Here is a 23,463-nt window from a genome sequence, read left to right on the forward strand (position 1 = left end):
ATGGACAGGAGGGACTAGGTCCATGTAATAGAGACAAATCGATTGGCTAGCATAATCTGAGTATTATCACAACGCGCTCTACAGTATCCTGAGTTAGCCAGGACATTTCAGTACACTGGGTGTCAATAAGGTGAGGTGTAGAGGGGATTGCACAAATCCTCTTTAGGGTATAGGCTGTGGGCAGCAGATCAACTGGCAGAGGCCTTTAGCTTGAGAAACTGTTGACCCTCACTGGACACATGAGAAAATATAAATAATTCCTCAATATCAACCCTCTCGCTCTCAAAAATGTGAATTTAGATTTTTTTTGTTGCCTTAATGGGGGAGCACATGGACTATGCAAATATGGGTACAAATATCATAGAATTACCGGTGGTGGTCTGGCTCATACCCAAAATGGTCAGTTGTGCTATAATAACCTATCAAGTATTCTTCCGTGCCCAATGTAAACAAATGAGACCTCCCGGGCAATTTGATGCTAAGCAATCTGACTCCAAAATTCCCTGACAGTCTTATAAAATGCAGTAACATAGAACACAAGCGTTTGACGACTGAGTAGAATGTTGGGAAACAGCGTCATCGAGTGGTAAGAAAATAGAACCTTCTGAACAATAATGTTACCACGGCAACAGAACGCAAACTTAGGACAATCGAGTTCCCGAAGAAAAAGGGTAGAACTCTCTCAAGATGTTCATATGACAAAGTGTTTAAGCAGAATACACTGTAAAGGGATTAATCTAATTGAAGGTAAGGGAAGATGTTCAAAACAAAACCGTATTTTACTCTGACATAATATTAGATAAAGTGGGTTGTAAAATATTTTGGATGTTACAACAAGCCAATTTGGCTCCATTTTTAGATTTTTGGGCGACATTGTTGATAAACTTTTGGAAACATAAATAATAAGAATAATTTATTACATTTGTGAAGAGCTTTTCATTATACAGAATCATCTCAAAGTGCATAAAATTAAAACCAAATAGAAAACAAATTGACAGGGCAACTGACACAAAGAACACAGCTGACGCTATAAAGGACAAGGATACCAAGGAGCACAGCTATTAACAGAAATCCTGCCTATTAAAGAGAAATTTAGGCCCGTTTTAAATGAAACATTATTGTAACATTCTCTTGATGAAAACAACTAGGCAAAACTATAGACATGTCTTACACAGTTAGAATGTGGACAGAAAATAGCCTATGATGTTACTAACCATTTAGAGAATTAACTTGTTACCACATTCACCATTGTGAATACCCTGGGTATTCGATTAACTTATAGTTGACATGCAATGTGTGAAAAAACCTGTCCCCTATTTATCAGTCTTAGCAACCCTAATTGTGGTAACTTGCATTCACTTTCTACTCTAGGGATGCTGTCACCAACATCAAGACACAGTAAGTATCAGTCATATAAGTCTTCATCGTGACACGCTGATACTGTACAATGGCTGTAACTAAACACATAGGGGAGAGTGGGGTAAGTTGAGCCATTTTTTTACTTTTAACATCACTCCGTCAAGGGAAATATACTATTCTTTCTAACAAAGATATCTACATATATTTCAGGGTGTTGTGTATCCCTGGAAATAATCAGAATTCATGTAAACATGAAAGTTTTGAAAACAGAGCTTGTCCAAAAAAAGTGGTCTCTTGGCACAACTTACCCCGGATATGGGGGAAATTGAGCCATGGGACAGGGTCAGTTAAGCTGCCTACACATTTTTGTACTGAATGAAATATTAACACTACCTTTTTAAAACTATGTCTATCTTTATTTCCCAAACACAATTCAACACAATCACAAGCATCTTTTAACACAGGCTTAATACCTAACAAACACTGTACTTTAAAAAAAAACTATTTTAACATAGGCCAGGCCGGTTGTTACCTGCCTTGCATTACACCTGGGAAAAAAAACACAGCAAAAACACAAAAAAACACTTGCCATTGGCTCAACAATTGGGTCAACTTACCCCATGGCAAACATTTTGACTATATTAGCCCACACATCTACAAGGTTTAGGACCTCATTTTGAAGCTTATAGAGACCCCAACTGATGTCTAGAGAAATCTTAAAATTAGCTACTTTGGTTTAGATACAAGCATCATGAAACCTCTTAACATAATACATACATTTTACTCAGTGAAAATCTGTTTTATGGACCTAACTTTTTCAATGTAGTTTCTTCCTTCACAGACTCTATGAAATTATTACCTCTTCCTAAACATTTGGTCAAACGATTCATTTTGTGTATGGTTTCTTAGAAACAAGGATAGCTCAACTCCTTTTGCTCAACTTACCCCACTCTCCCATGGTGAATGAGACAAGTTTTTTGAAGGCTCGCCATGCAAGACTAGGCTACTTTACACATAATAACCCTACTGTTTCTACTGGGTGTGAATTCTATATTTTGTATGTGATTCTATTCAACAGGAGGACCAAACATGCTGTCAGGTCCCGTGATAGTTGCCCAGTCGGCGAGTGCCACCAAGTCAGTGATATCTACAGGTAGTAGCTATTGTACATATCATCTAACTAACTGGTTAGCATTACTTGTAATATTGACGATGAGTCACTTTGAGGTTACCCATAGAATGATTCTGTCATAAAATAGACTAGGAAGAAATCATGGAAACATCATGTTCCAATTCCATTTCGTTCATCTCACTTAGTCATTTGACTCTTATGACATCACTCTAATCCCACTTCATTCTAGTCTAGGGTTAACCTGTTAAAAACTACTGTAGATAAAATAATTCAATAAAAACTGTATAGAAAATGTAATCAACAGTTCAATCAACAGGTTCTGAAATGTATGACACCATCCCAGGTACACAAAGACAGTAAAATAGTAGTAGGGGAGAGTGGGGTACATTGAGACATTTTTTACATTCAGCATCACTCTGCCAAGGGAGATATAGTATTGTTTCTAACAAAGACGTCTACATATATTTCAGGATGTTTTGTATCCGTGGAAATACTCCGAATTCATGTAAACATTACAGTTTTAAAAACATAGCCGGTTATGGGGAAAGTTGAGCTGCGGGAAAGGGTCAGTTTAGTCGCCTAAAAATTCCTGTACTGAATGAAATATTACCACTACCTTTTTAAAACCATGTCTATCTTTATTTCCCACATACAATTAAACACAATCACAATTGCTTTTTTTCTGTCTTTTAATAATTTTAAGGGTCTTTTAACACAGGCTTAACACAACAAACACTTTGTACTTTAAAAAAATACTTTTACCATAGGCCAGGCCCTGTTGTTACGTCATATCCCAGCGATAATGCCTTGCATTACACCTGGGAATAAAAGACTTCAATTCGCTCAATTTGTCATTGGCTCAACTTACCCCAAGGCAAACATTTTAACTATATTAGCCCACACAGCTACAAGGAAGCACTTTCATGCTAAGTTTAGGACCACCGATTGAAGCTTATAGAGACTCCAACTGATGTATTGAACAATCTTAAAATGATATACAGTACTTTGGTTTAGATCCTAGCATTATGAAACCTGTAACACAATAAATTAAATTGACTTGGTGAAAAACTGTTTTATGTACCTAACTTGGGTACCACTTTTACTATATGGTTTCTTCCTTCACAGACTCCATGAAATTATGAGCTCTTCCTAAATATTTGGACAAATTATTCATTTTGTGTATGGCCTCGTAAACGCATGCTTCCTAGCCGAAACAGTTCGGAAGAGTTCGTGCATATATTATGATGACATTTTGTGACGTTTTTGTTCGTTTTGGACTTCAGTGACTGTTTTTTCAGCTATTCGGGCACACAACATTTTTTCTGGAGGCGAGCCAAAGATCGGAGCCGAAGTCTCCGCCCCTTAGTCGGTGATTGGTCAACAGTAGGGATTCTTCAATATAGTCTTATAGTCTATATCATTCAACGAGAGACGACTTATTTTCATGTACATTTTTTAATTAAGAATTACTTCACCAAACATCTTAGTTAGATGTGAAATTGCGCAAAAAAGATCTCGGCAAAATCTTCAACATTTCTTGAGTTATCTTGGATTCATTCTGAATATTTTGAGGAAGTGTATACTGGCTACGGCATTTCAAAATGGACAAACAGTACTATTGCTGCTTTTTAGAATTTTCAAGCGAAGGTCTTTTAATGGAGTATGGGAGCACACTCGTTCAGTTTGGCTAGACGAGTTCGGCTAGGCACCAACTGAACTGAAGTATGCTGATGCCTTTACTCCTTTGGCTCAACTTACCCCACTCTCCCCTACTAGTTTATTCTTGGTATTGTGTTGGTGCAACATGCATGCTGTTTTTGAGAGGTCAATTTACTGGTACTGGTTTAAATGCAAGCCACAGTTGTATATGGGCTACTCTTCTTCTGACATTTGTCCCTGTTTTTTATTGCTATGTGTGAAGATGTATGCAAACAGATGCCTGGGGCGAACCCTTTTAAAGTGCTTGACAACAGCAACATATTTCTGATCAGGAACAAGGAAAAGGAGCGCAGGAAACTGGTGTGTATGTGTGTGTGCACGTGTGCACGTGTGTGTGACAATACAATTGTTGACAATGTAACTTTGGCCAGGATTCAATCTGATCATGAGGTATCTGGCATTGCGTTTTTTAAAGGCAATTTCCGATTGAGCCGACATATGCAGTGTTTGCCGTGAATGGGATCTCCGCGAATGCGGTAACATTGCCTTTTAAAGCTACAATGCCTGTAACCAGAGATCTGTATTTAATGGCGAGATGCTCATATCTTCGCCCTAACAATAGGAGTAGTTGTCCCAAAGGCAGGAAGGCAGGTGACAAGCTTGGTCCAAAATAAGTGGTCTTATTTTGGACAGATTTTGGCGAAACTGAAACCTCTCGCTTCGTCTCTTCCTCTCTGCTATAACCCATGATCGGATTGAATCCTGGCCTTTGTTTGAATCCCGGCCAAAATCATGTTTTATTCAATGCATTACACATATAGTTACTTTTTAGTTACCTCTGTCCAACTGGTATCTGTCCAACATCATGTCAAATCATGCACCTATTTTCTTTCCAGGAGCTGCAGAGCCAGTTGAGTTTGCGGGTCCATGAGAAGGTGACCTATGCGGGCCGTATGAAGGCCAAGCAGGGTGACCTCCTCAGGGAGCTGAGAGAGGGGCTGGAGGAGGACACAGCCCAGCCAGGAGGGGAGGAGAGCAGCCTGGCCCAGCAACAAAACACCCCTGCCTGGAGGGTGGCCATGATCAAAGGTGCACACACACCAACACACACCATGTTGCCTCACCATAATCGACATGTTATGACACACACTTTAGGTCATACACACACATACTGTATAGTGTAGGCCTAAACACAAAGGCCTTAGGCTTGCACTGGAGTCATTGACACAACTGAAGTAATTATTATGGTCAATCCAGTGCACTGAAAATACAGACTGCCAAACAATACTTTTTATTTGCCTTTATACCTAACCTCAGGCCCATCGTTTGACAATGCCGTGCTATTTCAAGTTGGTGGTACAGATGACAGATCTTAACTTGGGCCTAGATTCAATCAGATCAAGTGTTAACCGGCCATAGCAGACACCCGCGTAGCAGATGTTTTGGCAGTGTCAGAGGTGGAACTGCAGTTGGAGCCATCAAATCGGTGAGCAGCTGCTCTTGCGATCATTGTCACGAAGCCACGCCCGCCCCACTCTTGTTAGATAGTTCATAGCGAGAAAGTATAGCCTATATAGAAATAATTACACTCAAATTAAAAAATCATTAAACAAAATAATGAGGATTTTCTATCATCCAAATCTCACATTCCAGTGTTTGAATTTGTAAACAAGGCTGCATGGGATTTCTGTTAATGTGACCCTTCTGCATGGTATATCTGTTAATGTGACTCCTCTGCATGGGATTTCTGTTAATGTGACTTGTGCAGCCAATGGCAATGTCTATTTTAGGTATAATGCCAGGAGCCACTTGTGGATTTGACAGCTCTAACACAGTTCCACCTCCGACACCACCAAAACAACCGCTATGTGGAACAGAGTCCATGATCAATCTTTTCCCTACTGCATCAAAATGAGCAGTTCTCTTTCTCTCCATGCGGGGGCAGTCATTGGGATCAGGGCTTGCTATCAAAATCATCCTCTCTCTCGCTCAAATGCTAGGCCTAGGTCCTATTACTGCAACATTCAGCCATACACATCAACAACCTTTGTTTTATATAGCTTATTAACACAAGCTATATTTTGGTCTCCACTAGGCTATGACATACAGGTGTCAAGTGTATCCGAAATGCAGCTGTACAGTAGGCTACACCTAAACTATGGCCTACTGTAGCCTATCAAAACTAATTGCACGCATAGGCCTATAATATCACCTGTAAAGACAAGATGAAATTGAGAATAATGAGGTAGCCTACGGAATGGAGCACAATGGCGCGTGAAAGCCCTTTTTTTTTATAGCTCTACAGTATATGTTATCGAAAAAGAGGACAGCTTAGGAGTTCTAGCGAACCTAATGTTGCCAATCAACTGTCAAAATGTAGCTCAATTGTGGTCTGGGTGGTCTAGTGGTTAGGGCTGCTTCCTTCAGCGCGCACATGTATGCTTACTGTGTTGGCATGGGTTCGATTCTGGCCCATACCCTTCTGGCACAAATAACTCAATCTCCCCATTGACTTGATTTAGTTACACATTTCAGATATTTTACCCCGATTTTGATAAGAAATTACCCTACCAGACACTTTTATAGACAGTTGTATTTAATAGATGTCCGAAATAGGAAACTAATAAAATAAGAACAGCAGGCTACACTAACATTAGTTTCCAGTCATACAAAGTGTCAGGTAAATTGCCACAGTAGATTTGCTGTGGTAAGCGAGGAAGTACTTTATTTCAATTGTATGGAATGCTTGTCAAATACAGTAGATCAATCGCCCTTAGTCTGTTCAAAAAGTTGTTCCGATGACAATACCAACCAGAGGGCGAACATATCTTGAAAGACTTTGATTGCAAGCAGGACTAAGGTAACGATGACATCTGATAGGGAATGGTAATGAGGTGACCAATAATGGTTGCAATTTAGATCAGCTGTGCGGATGAATTTAGAATGTATTGATTGTTTAATGAGACATCAGCTGGCAATAATCTAGTGCCATCAATGTTTGCAATAGGCCCCTTGTTATTTGATTATATTCCAACAATACATTCTGTAGGTTACCCGTTAGCCATCCATTGTCACATAATGAAAATGTGTAAAAACCGTTAATAGGCTACTGTTTGTGTTTCCCTGGCTGAGTTGATGAGCTGATTTGGGCCATCAGTTGATTGACAACTTGTTGAACAGCTGATTTCACCACCCCCACTCCTGCAATTTGCGCCAACCCTGTCTCTTTAATCATGCAACAATGATTCGGTCATTATCATTCAAGAATCTGGCACTTTGCCGCACCCATGTGTTAATGTTAAAATCCTCCCACTGCTAAATGTCCTATTATAAGGCCTAGCCTAGATCATCATTATACCGTATTATCATTATTTTATACAAGCCTATTATTATTCTTTCTTAAATATATTTTTAAGGAATGGGGCAGTCTCACTCCTGTCATAATTGTTTTGCTTTTATTGAAGAGATAAACAAGTGTTGGAAATACAGGGAAGATAGGGGAGGGGGAGTCAAAGGGCAGTGGGCTGGATTCAATCCCATGCCAGCTCTGACATAATGTGTGGCGGGGTCCGCGGCTGTAGCCACTGGACCATACAGGCACTAAGGCCACAAATCATGTATTCTGCCTATTGCTTGCTTGAATATACGCCCCAGTGGACCTGCAGTCTAAAAAAGGTGGCACCAGGCAGTGATACAGCCCAACAGGATGCTCTCGATTGTGCATCTGTAAAAGTTTGTGAGGGTTTTAGGTGACAAGACAAATTTCTTCAGCCTCCTGAGGTTGAAGAGGTGCTGTTGCGCCTTCTTCACCACGCTGTCTGTGTGGGTGGACCATTTCAGTTTGTCCGTGATGTGTACGGTGAGGACCTTAAAACTTTCCACCTTTTCCACTACTGTCCCGTCGATGTGGATAGGGGGGTGCTCCCTCTAATGTTTCCTGAAATCCACGATCATCTCCTTTGTTTTGTTGACGTTGAATGAGAGGTTACTTTCCTGACACCACATTCCGATGGCCCACACCTCCTCCCTGTAGGCTGTCTCATCGTTGTTGATAATCAAGCCTACCACAGTAGTGTCGTCTGCAAACTTGATGATTGAGTTGGAGGCGTGCATGGCCACGCAGTCATAGGTGAACAGGGAGTACAGTAGAGGGCTGAGAATGCACCCTTGTGGGGTACCAGTGTTGAGGATCAGCTGGGTGGAGATGTTGTTTCCTACCTTCACCACCTGGGGGCAGCCCGTCAGAAAATCCAGGACCTAGTTGCAAAATCCAGGACCTAGAGACCCAGGTTCTCAAGCTTAATGATGAGTTTGGAGGGTACTATGGTATTGAATGCTGAGCTGTAGCCAATGAACAGCATTCTTACATAGGTATTCCTCTTGTCCAGATGGGATAGGGCAGTGTGCAGTGTGATGGCGATTGCATCGTCTGTGGACCTATTGGGGCGGTAAGCAAATTGGAGTGGGTCTAGGGTATCAGGTAGGGTGGAGGTGATATGATCCTTGACTAGTCTCTCAAAGCACTTCATAATGACAGAAGTGAGTGCTATGGGGCCATAGTCATTTAGTTCAGTTAGCTTTCTTGGGAACAGGAACAATGGTGGCCATCTTGAAGCACGTGGGGACAGTAGACTGGGATAGGGATTGATTGAATATGTCCCTATCCCAGTCTGCTGTCCCCATCAGAACGTTAACCTTAGCATGTTTATATTTTATACATACATTTTACATATTCATTTCACATATACATTTTACATATACAGTACATTTTGCAAACACATTTTGCATACACATTTTGCATACATGGTACTTTTATATAAATCAGTCACATAACGATAATACATTACCAAATATAATCTCTTTAATCCCAACCCTCAGCCACTCTCAGCCCATCCCACCCATCACCATAGACCACCCTCGTCTGGTTTCCATGTGCCACATATCTTTCAATTGTGCTGTGATGTTTTACATACATTTTTTTACCTTTCTAATCATATGGTATCCACAGATTGTGAGCTAAAGATGAAAACTTTTCCTACGAGTATTATTATATTATTTATTGACCGACTATGGCTTTCCATATCGCCCAACACTGCTATTTGTAAGGTTAATTATAAGTGTATGTTGTGATTTTTTTAACCGTTCCTGAACCAGTGACCAGAAACAAGCTACATAGGGGCAATACCAGAATAAATGATCTATTGATTCTGTCTCTTCGCAGCAAAATCTACAGAGCTGAGATTGTTGTATGCCCCATATATATATAGAATTCTTAGAATGTTGATGAACAATATTTTTTTCACATTATCAGCGCAGCACATGCCAGCAGTTTCATATGACAGAGATAGAAATACATACAGTGTCTGTTCAAAATTCAGAATGAGGGGAGATCTATTTCAGTAGGCTTAGCCTATTAAATCACTGTCCTGCACAAATCAATGAACCATCATCATCACGTGTTCTCTCCCAATATGCATAGCCGAATTACGGATACCATCCTATATTTAAGAGTAATCCTCCCCCCGCCCCTGGCCCTTTTTTTGCACGCTGTCGGGACCACCATTGGACTGGCATAAATTGCACAAATTGCTAGTTGGGCCATGGGGTGGGGTCTAGGGTTGAATATTTTCCAGTATTTTTTTTATATCCAATATTTTCCACTCCTGTGTTGTCTTGGCTGTGTGGTTAGGGTCGTTGTCCTGTTGGAAGGTGAACCTTTGCCCCAGTCTGAGGTCTTGAGCAGGTTTTCATCAAGGATCTCTCTGTGCTTTGCTCCGTTCATCTTTCCCTCAAGCCTGACTAGTCTCCCAGTCCCTGTCGCTGAAAAACATCCCCACAGCATGATGCTGCCACCACCATGCTTTACCGTAGTAATGGTGCCAGGTTTCCTTCAGACGTGATGCTTGGCATTCAGGCCAGAGTTCAATCTTGGTTTCATCAGACCAGAGAATCTTTTTTCTCCTGGTCTGAGAGTCCTTTAGGTGCCTTTTGGCAAACTCCAAGTAGGCTGTCATGTGCCTTTTACTGAGGAGTGGCTTCCGTCTGGCCACTCTACCATTAAGGCCTAATTGGTGGAGTAGTAAGAGTCCGGTGGCTCTACGGAAAATTCCTTTGACCTCATTCCTTCGACCCCATGGCTTGGTTTCTTCTCTGATGTGCACTGTCAACTGTGGAACCTTATATAAACCTGTGCCTTTCCAAATTATGTCCAATCAATTGAATTTACCACAGGTGCTACAATCAAGTTGTAGAAACATCTCAAGGATGATCAATGGAAACAGGATGCACCTGAGCTCAATTTTTCGAGTCTCATACCAAAGTTTCTGAATACTTATGTAAATAAGGTATTTCTGTTTTTTATTTGTAATAAATTTGCAAACATTTCTAAAACCCTGTTTTTGCTTTGTCATAATATGGTATTGTGTGTAGATTGATGAGGGAAAAACATTATATAATCAATATTAGAATAAGTCTGTAACGTAACAAAATGTGGAAAAAGTCAAGGGGTCTGAATACCTGTTTGACCAGATGCAATGCTATTTCACAGTAAACAAATTGACAACAGACTTTCAACACGATTATAGGGAAGGACACTCAACAAGCACAGCACCTACACAAATGACAAATGACTGATGATTGGCTGAGAGAAATTGATGAAAAAATTATTGTTGGCGCTGTCTTATTAGACTTAAGTGCAGCTTTTGACATTATCGATCATAGTCTGCTGCTGTAAAACATATGTGTTATGGCTTTAAACCCCCTGCTATAATGGGGATAAAGAGATACTTGTCTAACAGAACACAGAGGGTATTCTTTAATGGAAGCCTCTCAAACATAATCCAGGTAGAATCAGGAATTCCCCAGGGTAGCTGTTTATGCCTTGCTTTTATTTTTTACTAACGACATGCCACTGACTTTGAGTAAAGCCAGAGTGTCTATGTATGCAGATGACTCAACACTATACAAGGTCAGCTACTACAGTGACTGAAATGACTGCAACGCATAACAAAGAGTTGCAGTTAGTTTCAGAGTGGGTGGCAAGGAATAAGTTAGCCATAAATATTTCCAAAACTAAAAGCATTGTATTTGGGACAAAACATTCACTTAACCCTAAACCTCAACTAAATCTTGTCATAAATAATGTGGAAATTGTGCAAGTTGAGATGACTAAACTGCTTGGAGTAACCCTACAGGCCCTAGTTTTGTCGCACCTTGACTACTGTTCAGTCGTGTGGTAAAGGTGCCACCAAAAATGACTTTTTTTTTGTAATTGGCTCAGAATTGAGCCAACTGAGCCAATTGTAATTGGATCAGAATAGGGCAGCATGGCTGGCCCTTGGATGTACACAGAGAGCTAATATTAATAATATGCATGTCAATCTCTCCTGGCTCAAAGTGGAGGAGAGATTGACTTCATCACTACTTCTATTTATGAGAGGTATTGACATGTTGAATGCACTGAGCTGTCTGTCTAAACTACTGGCACACAGCTTGGACACCCAGGCATACCCCACAAGACATGCCACAAGAGGTCTCTTCACAGTCCCCAAGTCCACAACAGACTATGGGAGGCGCACAGTACTACATAGAGCCATGACTACATGGAACTTTATTCCACATCAAGTAACTGATGCAAGCAGTAAAATTAGATTTACTGTATATATATATACATTTCATAATATTTCCCCTAATGTTATTAGCCTACCTCCTCTATTGTTGCTTCATTCCTTCCTCACTTTCAACAGGTAAAGGAAACAAGTTTCATTGTCCTTATCTTCATCATTCTAATGACATCCTTGAATAATATAGGACTAGAATTAGATGCAGGCGGCTTTCACCTCTCTTCATGAAGATTGAATTGTTGTGGGTCTGAATAAATAACTGCTATAGCCTTCGCTCTTCTTTAAAACTACCTGTGCGTTCTATTGGCTGCTGTATTTAACATTCAGCAAACAACAGCTGTATTTAACATTCAGCAAACAACAGCTTGGGTTCCTCTTCGAATAGTCTATTGGTATAAGAAATCTTTTAAAAAAAGAATGTCCAGCAAGCTATTCTAGTCTAGCTTTTCCTGCATGGGATTCCAAGGCGCATAAGGCGCATTTTTTTAAGGAGAGAGGCCAGGGGAGCACAGGTGCATGCATATTGCGCAACAGACAGAGGCTATAGGTTAGACGCTTATTATGGATAACCCATCATTAATTAGCTAAATATAAGGCTAATTCTGCATTGAATGTATTATTTGAAAGAGATACGCTAGGACATCTATACATAGGGCTATATATCAATCTATATTGAACAAAAATATAAACGCAACATGCAACAATTTCAAAGATTTTACTGAGTTACAGTTCATATAAGGAAATCAGTCAATTGAAATACATTCATTAGGACCTAATTTATGGATTTCACATGACTGGGAATACAGATGTGCATCTGTTGGTCACAAATGCCTTAAAAAAAAGGTAGGGGCGCAGATCATAAAACCACTCAGTGTCTGGTGTGACCACTATTTACCTCATGTAGCAAGACATCTCCTTCACATAGAGTTGATCAGGCTGTTGATTGTGGTGTCATACACGTCGATCCAGAGCATCTCAAATATGCTCAATGGGTGACACGTCTGGAGTATGCAGCTCATGGAAGAACTGGGACATTTTCAGCTTCAAGGAATTGTGTACAGATCCTTGCGACATGGGACCGCCATGATGGTGGCGGATGAATGGCACCACAATGGGCCTCAGGATCTCGTCATGGTATATCTGTGCATTCAAATTTCCGTTGATAAAATGCAATTGTGTTCGTTGTCCGTAGCTTCTGCCTGCCCATACCATAACCCCACCGGCACGATGGGGCACTCTGTTCACAACGTTGACATCAGCAAACCGCTAGCCCACACAATGCCATACTGCCCGGTACAGTTGAAACCGGGATTCATCCGTGAAGGAAACACTTCTCCAGCGTCCCAGTGGCCATCGAAGGTGAGCATTTGCCCATTGAAATTGGTTACGACGGCGAACTGCAGTCAGATCAAGTCCCTGGTGAGGCCGACGAGCACGCAGATGAGCTTCCCTGAGACCGTTTCCTACAGTTTGTGCAGATATTATTCGGTTGTGCAATCCCACAGTTTTATCAGCTGTCCGGGTGTCTGGTCTCAGATGATCCCGCAGGTGAAGAAGCCGAATGTGGAGGTCCTGGGAAAGCGTGGTTACAAGTGGTCTACGGTTGTGAGGCCTGTTGAACATACTACCAAATTCTCTAAAACAACGTTGGAGGCGGTTTATGGTAGAGAAATTAACATTAAATTATCTGGAAACAGCTCTGGTGGACATGCAGTCAGCTTGCCAATTGCACACTCCCTCAAAACGTAAAACATCTGTGGCATTGTATTGTGTGACAAAACTGCACATTTTCGAGTGGCCTTTTATTGTCCCCAGCATAAGGTGCACCTGTATAATGATCATGCTGTTTAATCAGCTTCTTGATATGCCACATCTGTCAGGAGGATGAATTTTCTTGGCAAAGGAAAAATGCTCACTAACAGGGATGTAAACAAATGTGTGCACAACATTTGAGAGATATACGATTTTTGTGTGTATGAAACATTTCTGGGATCTGTTATTTCAGCTCATGAAACGTGGGACCAACACTTTACATGTTGCATTTATATATTTGTTCAGTATAGAACAGGATGATCTATTTTGGATGCAAATTGAATGGAGTTGATGGAGAAAGTGCTCGCACGTGCACTGATTTAAAGCAACGATATTCGAGTGCTAGGCTGTTGTAAAACTCCGCAGCTGCATTTAAAAAAATATATCTTTACAATAAAAACTTTTGGTGGCCCCTGAAAGCCAGATGGAGATGGGTAAAATAGATGCGCATTCAGGCTTTATTTTACTGTAGCATAGACTATGCTGCAGCAAATGCAGGCCTACCTGTTCCAAGAATAAAAGTTATGACAGGTCTACATGCATTGTGAACTGCGCTCCATTCTGAGATGGGCTCTCTGTCCCCACCCTGAGCGTTGATGATTCACCATGCAGGCGCCGTAGAGAAACCAGATTTAGACATTGCATACAGTGGCAAGAAAAAGTATGTGAACCCTTTGGAATTACCTGGATTTCTGCGTAAATTGGTCATACCATTTGATCTGATCTTCATATATCAAATAAAATCAAATGTATTTATATAGCCCTTTGATATCTCAAAGTGCTGTACAGAAACCCAGCCTAAAACATCAAACAGCAAGCAATGCAGGTGTAGAAGCACGGTGGCTAGGAAAAACTCCCTAGAAAGGCCAAAACCTAGGAAGAAACCTAGAGAGGAACCAGGCTATGAGGGGTGGCCAGTCCTCTTCTGGCTGTGCCGGGTGGAGATTATAACAGAACATGGCCAAGATGTTCAAATGTTCATAAATGACCAGCATGGTCAAATAATAATAATCACAGTAGTTGTCGAGGGTGCAACAAGTCAGCACCTCAGGAGTAAATGTCAGTTGGCTTTTCATAGCCAATCATTAAGAGTATCTCTACCGCTCCTGGGATGTTAGGATGTTTGGTGTGAACCGCTCTCAAGGTCATGTCACAGCATTTTAAATTGGGTTGAGGTCAGGACTCTGACTGGGCCACTCCAGAAGGCGTATTTTCTTCTGTTGAAGCCATTCTTTGTTGATTTGCTTCTGTGTTTTGGGTCGTTGTCTTGTTGCATCACCCAACTTCTATTGAGCTTCAATTGGCAGACAGATAGCCTAACATTATCCTGCAAAATGTCTTGATAAACTTGGGAATACATTTTTCCATCGATGATAGCAAGCTGTCCAGGCCCTAAGGCAGCAAAGCAGCCCCAAACCATGATGCTCCCTCCACCATACTTTACAGTTGGGATGAGGTTTTGATGTTGGTGTGCTGTGCCTTTTTTTCTCCACACATAGTGTTGTGTGTTCCTTCCAAACAACTCAACTTTAGTTTAATCTGTCTACAGAATATTTTGCCAGAAGCACTGTGGAACATCCAGGTGCTCTTTTGCAAACTTCAGACGTGCAGCAATGTTTTTTTTTGGACAACAGTGGCTTCTTCTGTGGTGTCCTGCCATGAACACCATTCTTGTTTCGTGTTTTACGTATCGTAGTCTCGTCAACAGAGATGTTACCATGTTCCAGAGATTTCTGTAAGTCTTTAGCTGACACTCTAGGATTCTTCTTAACCTCATTGAGCATTCTGCACTGTGCTCTTGCAGTCATCTTTGCAGGACGGCCACTCCTAGGGAGAGTAGCAACAGTGTTGAACTTTCTCCATTAATAGACAATTTGTCCTACCGTGGACTGATGAACATCAATGTTTTAAGAAATACTTTTGTAACCCTTTCCAGCTTTATGCAAGTCAACAATTCTTAATCTTAGGTCTTCTGAGATCTATTTTGTTCGAAGCATTGTTCACATCAGGCAATGCTTCTTGTGAATGGCAAACTCAAATTTTGTGAGTGTTTTTGTTGGGCAGGGCAGCTCTAACCAACACCTCCAATCTCGTCTCATTGATTGGACTCCAGGTTAGCTGACTCCTGACTCCAATTAGCTTTTGGAAAAGTCATTAGCCTAGGGGTTCACATTCTTTTTGCAACCTACACTGTGAATTTTTAAATGATGTATTCAATATAGACAAGAAAAATACAATCATGTGTGGGTTATTAGTTTAAGCACACTGTGTTCATCTATTGTTGTGACTAAGATGAAGATCAGATAAAATTTTATGACTAATTTATGCAGAAATACAGGTAATTCCAAAGGGTTCACATACTTTTTCTTGCCGCTGTATAATTTAAAAGTTCCATTTCACGCCATTTATGCTGTTCACATAAATAATGAATTATAATTTACCGTTTTCTCACAGTTATTTTTCCCTGGAAAAGGGAGTGGTTTTGGGTGGCAAATCCCAGTAAATCTTGGTAGCTGGGTTCCTGCCATTCAACTCTAGTTGGGTCATTCCAATGAGTTGGGTTCGGGGCTGTTGGAACTGAAGATGCTGTATTTATACCCAGCTTATGGTAGGTACGGTACTGCATTATATAGCCTACAAAGACTGCTTCCAGCTGCCTCCTTGCGCCAATTCTAAATATTCAGTATTCATTCACGTCCTCCTGCTGCAGGATTAATTTCCTCCTGCGATGAAATGGGTCAAATTAAGATCCGACATCTGTATACACCGTCCAACCAAATGCTTACTTGCAGGTTCCTTCTTGACAGTGCAACAACAGTAAGAAATAATACAATATAAGAATGTGAACATAAAGTAAATGACTCAGTAGAATAAACATTTTAGCAAAAGTATAATACAGGAAGGCACAATTTATAGTCCCATATTTACACGTGTATTTGGGAAAGGGGGATTGGGGGGCAAGTGTTTAAATTGTGCAGTACTTAGCAGAGTCTGTTATCAGCAGTTGTGATGTGTGTGTCATGAATGTATATGTGTGTGTAACCAACCATACTGTTTCTCCTCAGATCGCAATATTGACAAAGAGAGCATGAATGAGTTTATCACCAAGAAAAGGGAGATGTTTCTGCTGGAGGTAAGAAGGGAACGACGGTCCATAAAAACTGCCCGGGTGATCATGTTATGCTCTTTATGACAACTGGAATGTGTCCACAGATATTCGTTCTTTATACGATACAGAAATGCTTGATCGTTGAATTAAAAGTAAATATATTGTTATTTATTCATCGTCTTTAGTGGTTCCCACTAGTGAGGAGTAGCCTGTGTGCAGGTACAGTCAATACAAGCTTCTCCACCTCCCTCAAGTTGCTGGCATTTCCCACCTCTTGACATCTCCCTTCTTCCCGCCCTCAATATTTCTCTCTCCTGTCCATCCATCCAACCCTGCCTGTCCCTTCTCATCCCTAATCCCCCCATCTCTCTCTCCCCATCCCTATCTCCCTCATCTCTCTCCCCCTCTCTCCCAGTACTCCTTGGCTGTGAAGCGTGGAGAGATCGAGCAGCTGGAGAAAATGGCGGCCGGCGAGGAGAGGAAGCTGATGCGCGCCGAGCGGTTCCTGGAGGACGACGCCATCATGTTCGACGAGTTCCTCAAAGAGAATGACAAGAACTCTGTGGAGGCCATCAAAGTGTAATAACTAACAATATGGTTGATGTATGTACAATCTATGTTCCTCTTCTACTTCATAAAATCACATGGTGTCTCCATTTTGCACAGTGCTGAGTTAGAGACCAAAGTGAAACTGGAGAAGGTGACTGAGATCAAGAGGCTCACGACTAGGATGGTGACCATTAAGAGGTGGGTAGTACACAGAGCATTACAGCTAGGATGGCCATGGCCTCCCGCCTCAGTATAATATTGGAACTATTGGCGTAAATAAACTATAGTCAATGCTTGATGCACGTGAAAAAGTCATAAAGGTTACACATCATGTACACTACCGTTCAAAAGTTTGGGGTCACTTAGAAGTTTCCTTGTTTTTGAAAGAAAAGCAATTTTTTTTGTCCATTAAAATAACAGAACTGATCAGAAATACAGTTAGACATTGTTAATGTTGTAAATTACTTTTGTAGCTGGAAACGGCTGATTTTTTATGGAATATCTACATAGGCGTACAGAAGTCCATTATCAGCAACCACCACTCCTGTGTTCCAATGGCACGTTGTGTTAGCTAATCCAAGTTTATCATTTTAAAAGGCTAATTGATCATTAGAAAACCCTGTGAAGAGGCAACTCCGGGATGCTGGCCTTCTAGGCAGAGACTCTGTCCAGTGTCTGTGTTCTTTTGACCATCTTCATCTTTTATTTTTATTGGCCAATCTAAGATACGGCTTTTTCTTTTCAACTCTGCCTAGAAGGCCAGCATCCTGATGTCGGCTCTTCACTGTTGATGCTGAAACTGGTGTTTTGCCGGTACTATTTAATGAAGCCTCTTGCTCAGTTGTGCATCGGGGCCTCCCACTCCTCTTTCTATTCTGGTTAGGGCCAGTTTGCGCTGTTCTGTGAAGGGAGTAGTTCACAGCGTTGTACGAGATCTTCAGTTTCTTGGCAATTTCTCGCATGGAATAGCCTTCATTTCTCAGAACAAGAATAGACTGATACGTTTCAGAAGAAAGTTATTTGTTTCTGGCCATTTTGAGCCTGTAATCGAACACACAAATGCTGATGCTCCAGATACTCAACTCAGTACTCAAAAGTCTAAAGAAGGCCAGTTGTATTGCTTCTTTAACCAGGACAACAGTTTTCAGCTGTGCTAACATAATTGCAAATTATGCTCTTGCTCTTCTCCTGCAGTGACATCTCTAAGTTTGAGGACATCATAAAGGAGTACACCATGTACAAGGAGTTCCTCTTCAAGCTGTCCCCTCCAGAGTGGCAAGAGGCACAGAGGGCCAAGGGGAAGACCCCCAAAGCCAAGTCTGCCACCAAGTCTGCCACCAAAGACAAGTCCAAAGAGAAAGACAAAGACGAGAGGGCCACTCCGAAAAGAGGTACTAGTATGTCTTCTTTCTTAGTGTTTTGTTATGTATTGTTGCATAAACATTTGACTTCAGTGCTGTGATGTAGTGGCCTGTAAAATGGTGATGGGCTGTTGCATTTGATGCTATTTTGTGTCTATACTAAAGCGTCCCTTTTTTAATCTCTGTTTCCTGTCTCTCCCTCTCTCACTTACACACATGTACACACGCGCACACACACACACACACACACACACACACACACACACACACACACACACACACACACACACACACACACACACACACACACACACACACACACACACACACACAAACAGGTGTGGAAAGCAGGGCGTCCTTTGCGAGTCGAGAGCTGCCCCCTCTCCGGGATGCCAGGGCCCCCTCTAGACAGTCGATAGGCCAGAGCGACAAACCGTGAGTGTGTGTGTGTGTGTGTGTGTGTGTGTGTGTGTGTGTGTGTGTGTGTGTGTGTGTGTGTGTGTGTGTGTGTGTGTGTGTGTGTGTGTGTGTGTGTGTGTGTGTGTGTGTGTGTGTGTGTCACAAATCACGAGTACAACAGTGGGCCTCAGGGTATCTATGTGAGTCACCCATTGGTGGAAGTGGGTTTGAATATGACCATGTTATATGCTATAATTTTGGCACATTTTTGTGCTGAGTTCCTGTCTTTTCAGGAGTCCTGTGGCAGAACTGGAGACTGACAGCTCTGAATATGAGGTTAGTTTCAACTTTCGAAGATAAGAATTACACTGGAGTATAACTGCATACATGCAAATTTTAGCCATCCATAAACTGACACCAGAATTGAATAAATGAGACGTTTGAATAAAAAGTGAATACAGGCTGAATATGACTTAAAATGTCAAGGACCGATTTTCCGGACACAGATTAAGCTCAGGCCTAACAAGTATGCTTAATTGATCAGTCTCGACTAAAATACCTTTACTCCAAGGGCGCGTTCGAGCAGAACACTTTTGACCGTCTTTGGTCGCCGCCTTCCAAAGTGTGTTGCATTATGGGAATAAACATTTTCGACTCAACTCGTCTGCAGTCGGTTGCTTCAGCCTTACCACTTAAACGAGCCCCATGACTAGGATTAATCTGGGAAAACCAACCAAAATCTGATTATGTTGAACTTCAACCCCACTATCCAGGCAACCTAGCTTCCTGCTAAAGGATAACTTTCCCTGTACATTTTTATAAACTTACGCCTACTTATCAATTTGCCCTGGAAGAAGTCTATGGGAGAATCTCTATTGCGTTTCCTCAATTCCTCATGTCCACTCTACTCGCCTTCTTCTCAAAACTCGCCCCTCCGACCTTCTAATCCAATGGGTTTTGAGAAGGAGGAGAGGAGAGATGACACGATGAATTGTCACCCCCTGCAGGAACACCCAGAGCTGTATTTCACGGACCCCAGGCAGCTCCTGGAGTTGCTTTCAGAGCTGGAGGAGCAGAACCTCTCTCTGATCCAGAACTCCAGGGAGACGGAGGAGGCCCTGGAGGTGTTCAGTAAGGTCATGGACCATACAAAAAAGAAGATGTAAGTAAGACCTGCTGGGGTTAGAGGTCAGAGGTAGATAGAGAGTGAAGTGAGCACCACAGATGGAAGTGAATGTAGAGATTCACACAGTGGCTCGGACCACTGAATTATGCCTCTCATTCCAGTTACACTGGTTTGGATTTCTCCCTGACCAATATGGCTGCCATTTTCACTCCAGAATTGCAGGAAATTAGCTTTAAAAATTGAAAATTCTCTCAGCTTCATTGCAAAATGGGTAGAATAGTAATATATTTCATATTAATAATTAATTTAATTTGTTAAGCGCTTTTCTCAGACCAGAGGCGAAAAGATAAATAATAATAATAATACAAAATAAATAAATGATAATAAAAACAATCCAGAACACAGACAACAATCAAAGTTATATGCAGGTGTGGTCAGATCCGAAGGACATGAGAACAGAATTAGCAGAGGTCCTAGAAAGCTTTACTGAACAGCACGGTCTTGAGCTGTGCCTTAAATGAGGACAGAGACTCTGCAGTCCTAATAGTGTCTGGAAGTGCGTTCCACAGACACAGAGCCACGTAACTGAAAGCCCTGTCACCCATAGTTTATAGTCTGCTGAAGGGCTGTTGAAGGGAGATGGACCTGGAGGAGCGAAGGGTAGAATGAGGTCAGACAGGTACTTTGGTCCAGAGTTTTTCATAGCTTGGTAGGTGTGAACCAGGATTTTGTAGTGGAGGTTGAACGGTGGAGGTTGAACAGCACTGGAGTGATGTGCTCGCTGGGGAGGTGTGGGTGAGGACACGTGCAGCACAATTTTGGAAATATTGCAGCCTGTTTAGGCACTTGGCAGATGCTCCAACAAAAAGGGTAAATATGTGTGGAATTGCAGGAAATTAGCTTTAAAAATGCAAAATTAGCATGAGATTAGCTATAAAACTGCAAAAGTTTATCTCTGCCCCATGGCAATATGTGTAGAATTGTGTGAAATTTGCTTTAAAACAGCAACATTTTCTCTCTGCCTCATGGCAAAATGTTTAGAATAGCATGATATTAGCTATAAAAATTCTAAGTTATTGTAGAAAGTAAATTATTTTGACTGACATTGACAAGTGCTAGGATGTTTTATGTCATGAGTACCCTTCATAGTTCCTTGGAGAAAATCCTCACCTGCATTCGTTTCTATGTGTGTGCGCGGCTGTGCGCCATTCTTCTCTCCATCCTTCCCCCCTCTCTGCAGGGAGCTGGAAACCGTCCAGCTGACCCAGCAGATAGACGTCATGACCCACACCATCCAGAGGGAGAGGGACCGGGCTGCCGAGCTGGAGCTGAGGGCCCGCCTCTTCAACTTTGGGAAGTACAAATCCGCCGACCAGGTAGGAGAGAGAAAAGTTGCCCTTGAGACAGTGATCTAAAGTCAGTTTAGAGTCTGTCCGTCCCTAATGGTCGATGTTAGGATTTGGGGAAGGTAAACAAATCCTAGATGTGTGCCTACTGACACTTCTACTCACAGTGGGAAATGGGACAGGTCACTCTGACGGTTATGCAGAGGACATGCTAATATCAGTAGTGAGCCAGTCATTGGCCTTAGATCATATAGATCTTTCTCTCTCACCTTTGTTCCTCCACTGTAGGAGGTTATGTTGGACTCCCTGGGCGCTAAGGTGGAGGTGGTGTACCGGAGCTGCGTGGGCGACACAGAGGCCAACCTGAGCACGTTGCAGATGCTGATGGTTATCGAGAGCCGTCTGGGCGAGCTGCTGGAGAACGTGGAGATGATCCCCAAGGAGCGGCTGCTGATGGCCGAGAGGACCAAGGAGAAGGAAAGGAGGCTCAGGTAGGGGAGAGTCGGAACACAGCCTCGTAGGACCATCATATAGGCTAGTCAGGTTGGCCCCATTCCATTTCAACCTCTAAGTCTTAAGGATCTAAGCTTTAGGCTATGCCTAGTGCACATGGTTGGTTGATGCATAGGGGAAGAAACTACTGAGGTCTGTGCTGGTGTCATAGGCAGCAATTTGACTTGGGCCCCATTCTAATTTGTGTTCCATGTGGTAGCTGGGTGCCAGAGCTGAGTCTCTTTCAGTTTAAAGCACATCTCTGTGAAGTTGACAACTAGACTGGAGATTTAGCCGTTTAGATTCAATTAATCGACCCTTCTCCTCCTTTCCCGCCCATGATCCTTTGCTTCCTTTCCCTAGGATGCGTGATGAGAAGATGCATCAGGCGAAGCAGCACCAGGAGGAGAGGCTGAAGAGGGCCCTGGAGAGAGCCCAGGCTGACATCAAGAAAACAGTCAGTCACACAATCTGCCTCCACATCACACCATTACAATCCTACAGAAAAATCTGTGTGAAACATGACATTTTCATTAGACGCCTACAACCCAGATTACATTGCGTAACTAAGGGCTGGATTCAGTCTGTATCGCAGAAGATCCGCATGAAAAAATGTAAGGTAATTTCTGATTGAGCCGACATATGCAGATTTTACCGTGAATGCAGGAACATTGCCTTTAAATTTCAATCGAGCTATACCGTGGATCTTCTGTGATACTTCCACGATATGGATTGAATGCAGCCCTAAACCATTGGTTTAGTTACCTGGGGGACTGTTCTATTATAATATATGGTAGAAATGGAGAATAAGCATGACATTTGATAAATATCCAGAGTTCATGTCATATAATTAATTGTACTACAGAAATCATACCATTGTGTTCTCTTTATTTGACGATGCTAACACTTAAGCCTTTTTCTCCAGACTGGCAAGAAACTGATGGCCAGATCACAGCCCCCTGCCGGCAAGCTGAAGACCAGCCAGGTGTATGACATCTCAGACAAGGAGAAAGAGGAGCAGCTTTACTTCTTCACCTAAAGGGCAGAGTCAGACACAACACAGCCCCTATGCCATTACTGATCAGAACTCATTTAATATGTTTTGGCCTATTGTGGGGCTGTGACTGACTCACTGTAAATACTGACCAATAATTGGATATGACAGGTATAAGTAAGACTTTTCAAACGTCTCCATTGGACGCTGGTGATGTCACGATGGGGTAGGTCCTACTTCTTTGGTACTGGGTGGTTGTTTATATTGACTCGGTGGGGAGCATGTGGATTTTGTTTATTTGATTTTGATTATTTTGTGTTACCAGATTTACAATATTTTGCCATACCAGATTGTTTTCTTATCCGTTATATTGATCATCTATTGTGCTTCTTTACCTGATCATATCTGAATAGCAGTTAGATGGACTGACTGCATGTATGTGATGAACAAATGAATAAAAAAATTACACAATAAAAAGGTCTGCTCTTGCCTCTTTGGTGAAG

At 41.8% G+C, this 23,463-nt stretch overlaps 1 protein-coding gene across 1 annotated transcript; it reads left to right on the top strand.

Annotated features, from left to right (window-relative positions):
- Positions 1 to 638: 638 nt before the first annotated feature.
- Positions 639 to 23,437, top strand: cfap100 (cilia and flagella associated protein 100). The gene is made up of 16 exons (XM_071384912.1): positions 639 to 747; positions 1,372 to 1,398; positions 2,438 to 2,512; positions 4,413 to 4,510; positions 5,047 to 5,239; positions 16,650 to 16,717; positions 17,109 to 17,272; positions 17,360 to 17,440; positions 18,437 to 18,633; positions 18,942 to 19,038; positions 19,296 to 19,338; positions 20,010 to 20,164; positions 21,369 to 21,504; positions 21,763 to 21,965; positions 22,330 to 22,423; positions 22,892 to 23,437. The coding sequence occupies exons 1-16, from the start codon at positions 696 to 698 to the stop codon at positions 23,003 to 23,005; spliced, it is 1,797 nt and encodes a 598-aa protein (XP_071241013.1). The 5' UTR covers positions 639 to 695; the 3' UTR covers positions 23,006 to 23,437.
- The last annotated feature ends 26 nt before the right edge of the window (positions 23,438 to 23,463 follow it).

Source organism: Salvelinus alpinus, chromosome 2 (genome assembly GCF_045679555.1).
Source record: "Salvelinus alpinus chromosome 2, SLU_Salpinus.1, whole genome shotgun sequence".
NCBI classification, from domain to species: domain Eukaryota; kingdom Metazoa; phylum Chordata; class Actinopteri; order Salmoniformes; family Salmonidae; genus Salvelinus; species Salvelinus alpinus.

What these genes read in the sequence shown, in the direction of transcription:
- cfap100 (XM_071384912.1), top strand. Translation starts at nt 696, where the DNA reads ATGACAAAGTGTTTAAGCAGAATACACTGTAAAGGGATTAATCTAATT. An exon ending in AAAAGGAGCGCAGGAAACTG is followed by an intron (nt 4,511 to 5,046) that starts GTGTGTATGTGT and finishes TTTTCTTTCCAG; the next exon opens with GAGCTGCAGAGCCAGTTGAG. An exon ending in AGGCTGACATCAAGAAAACA is followed by an intron (nt 22,424 to 22,891) that starts GTCAGTCACACA and finishes CTTTTTCTCCAG; the next exon opens with ACTGGCAAGAAACTGATGGC.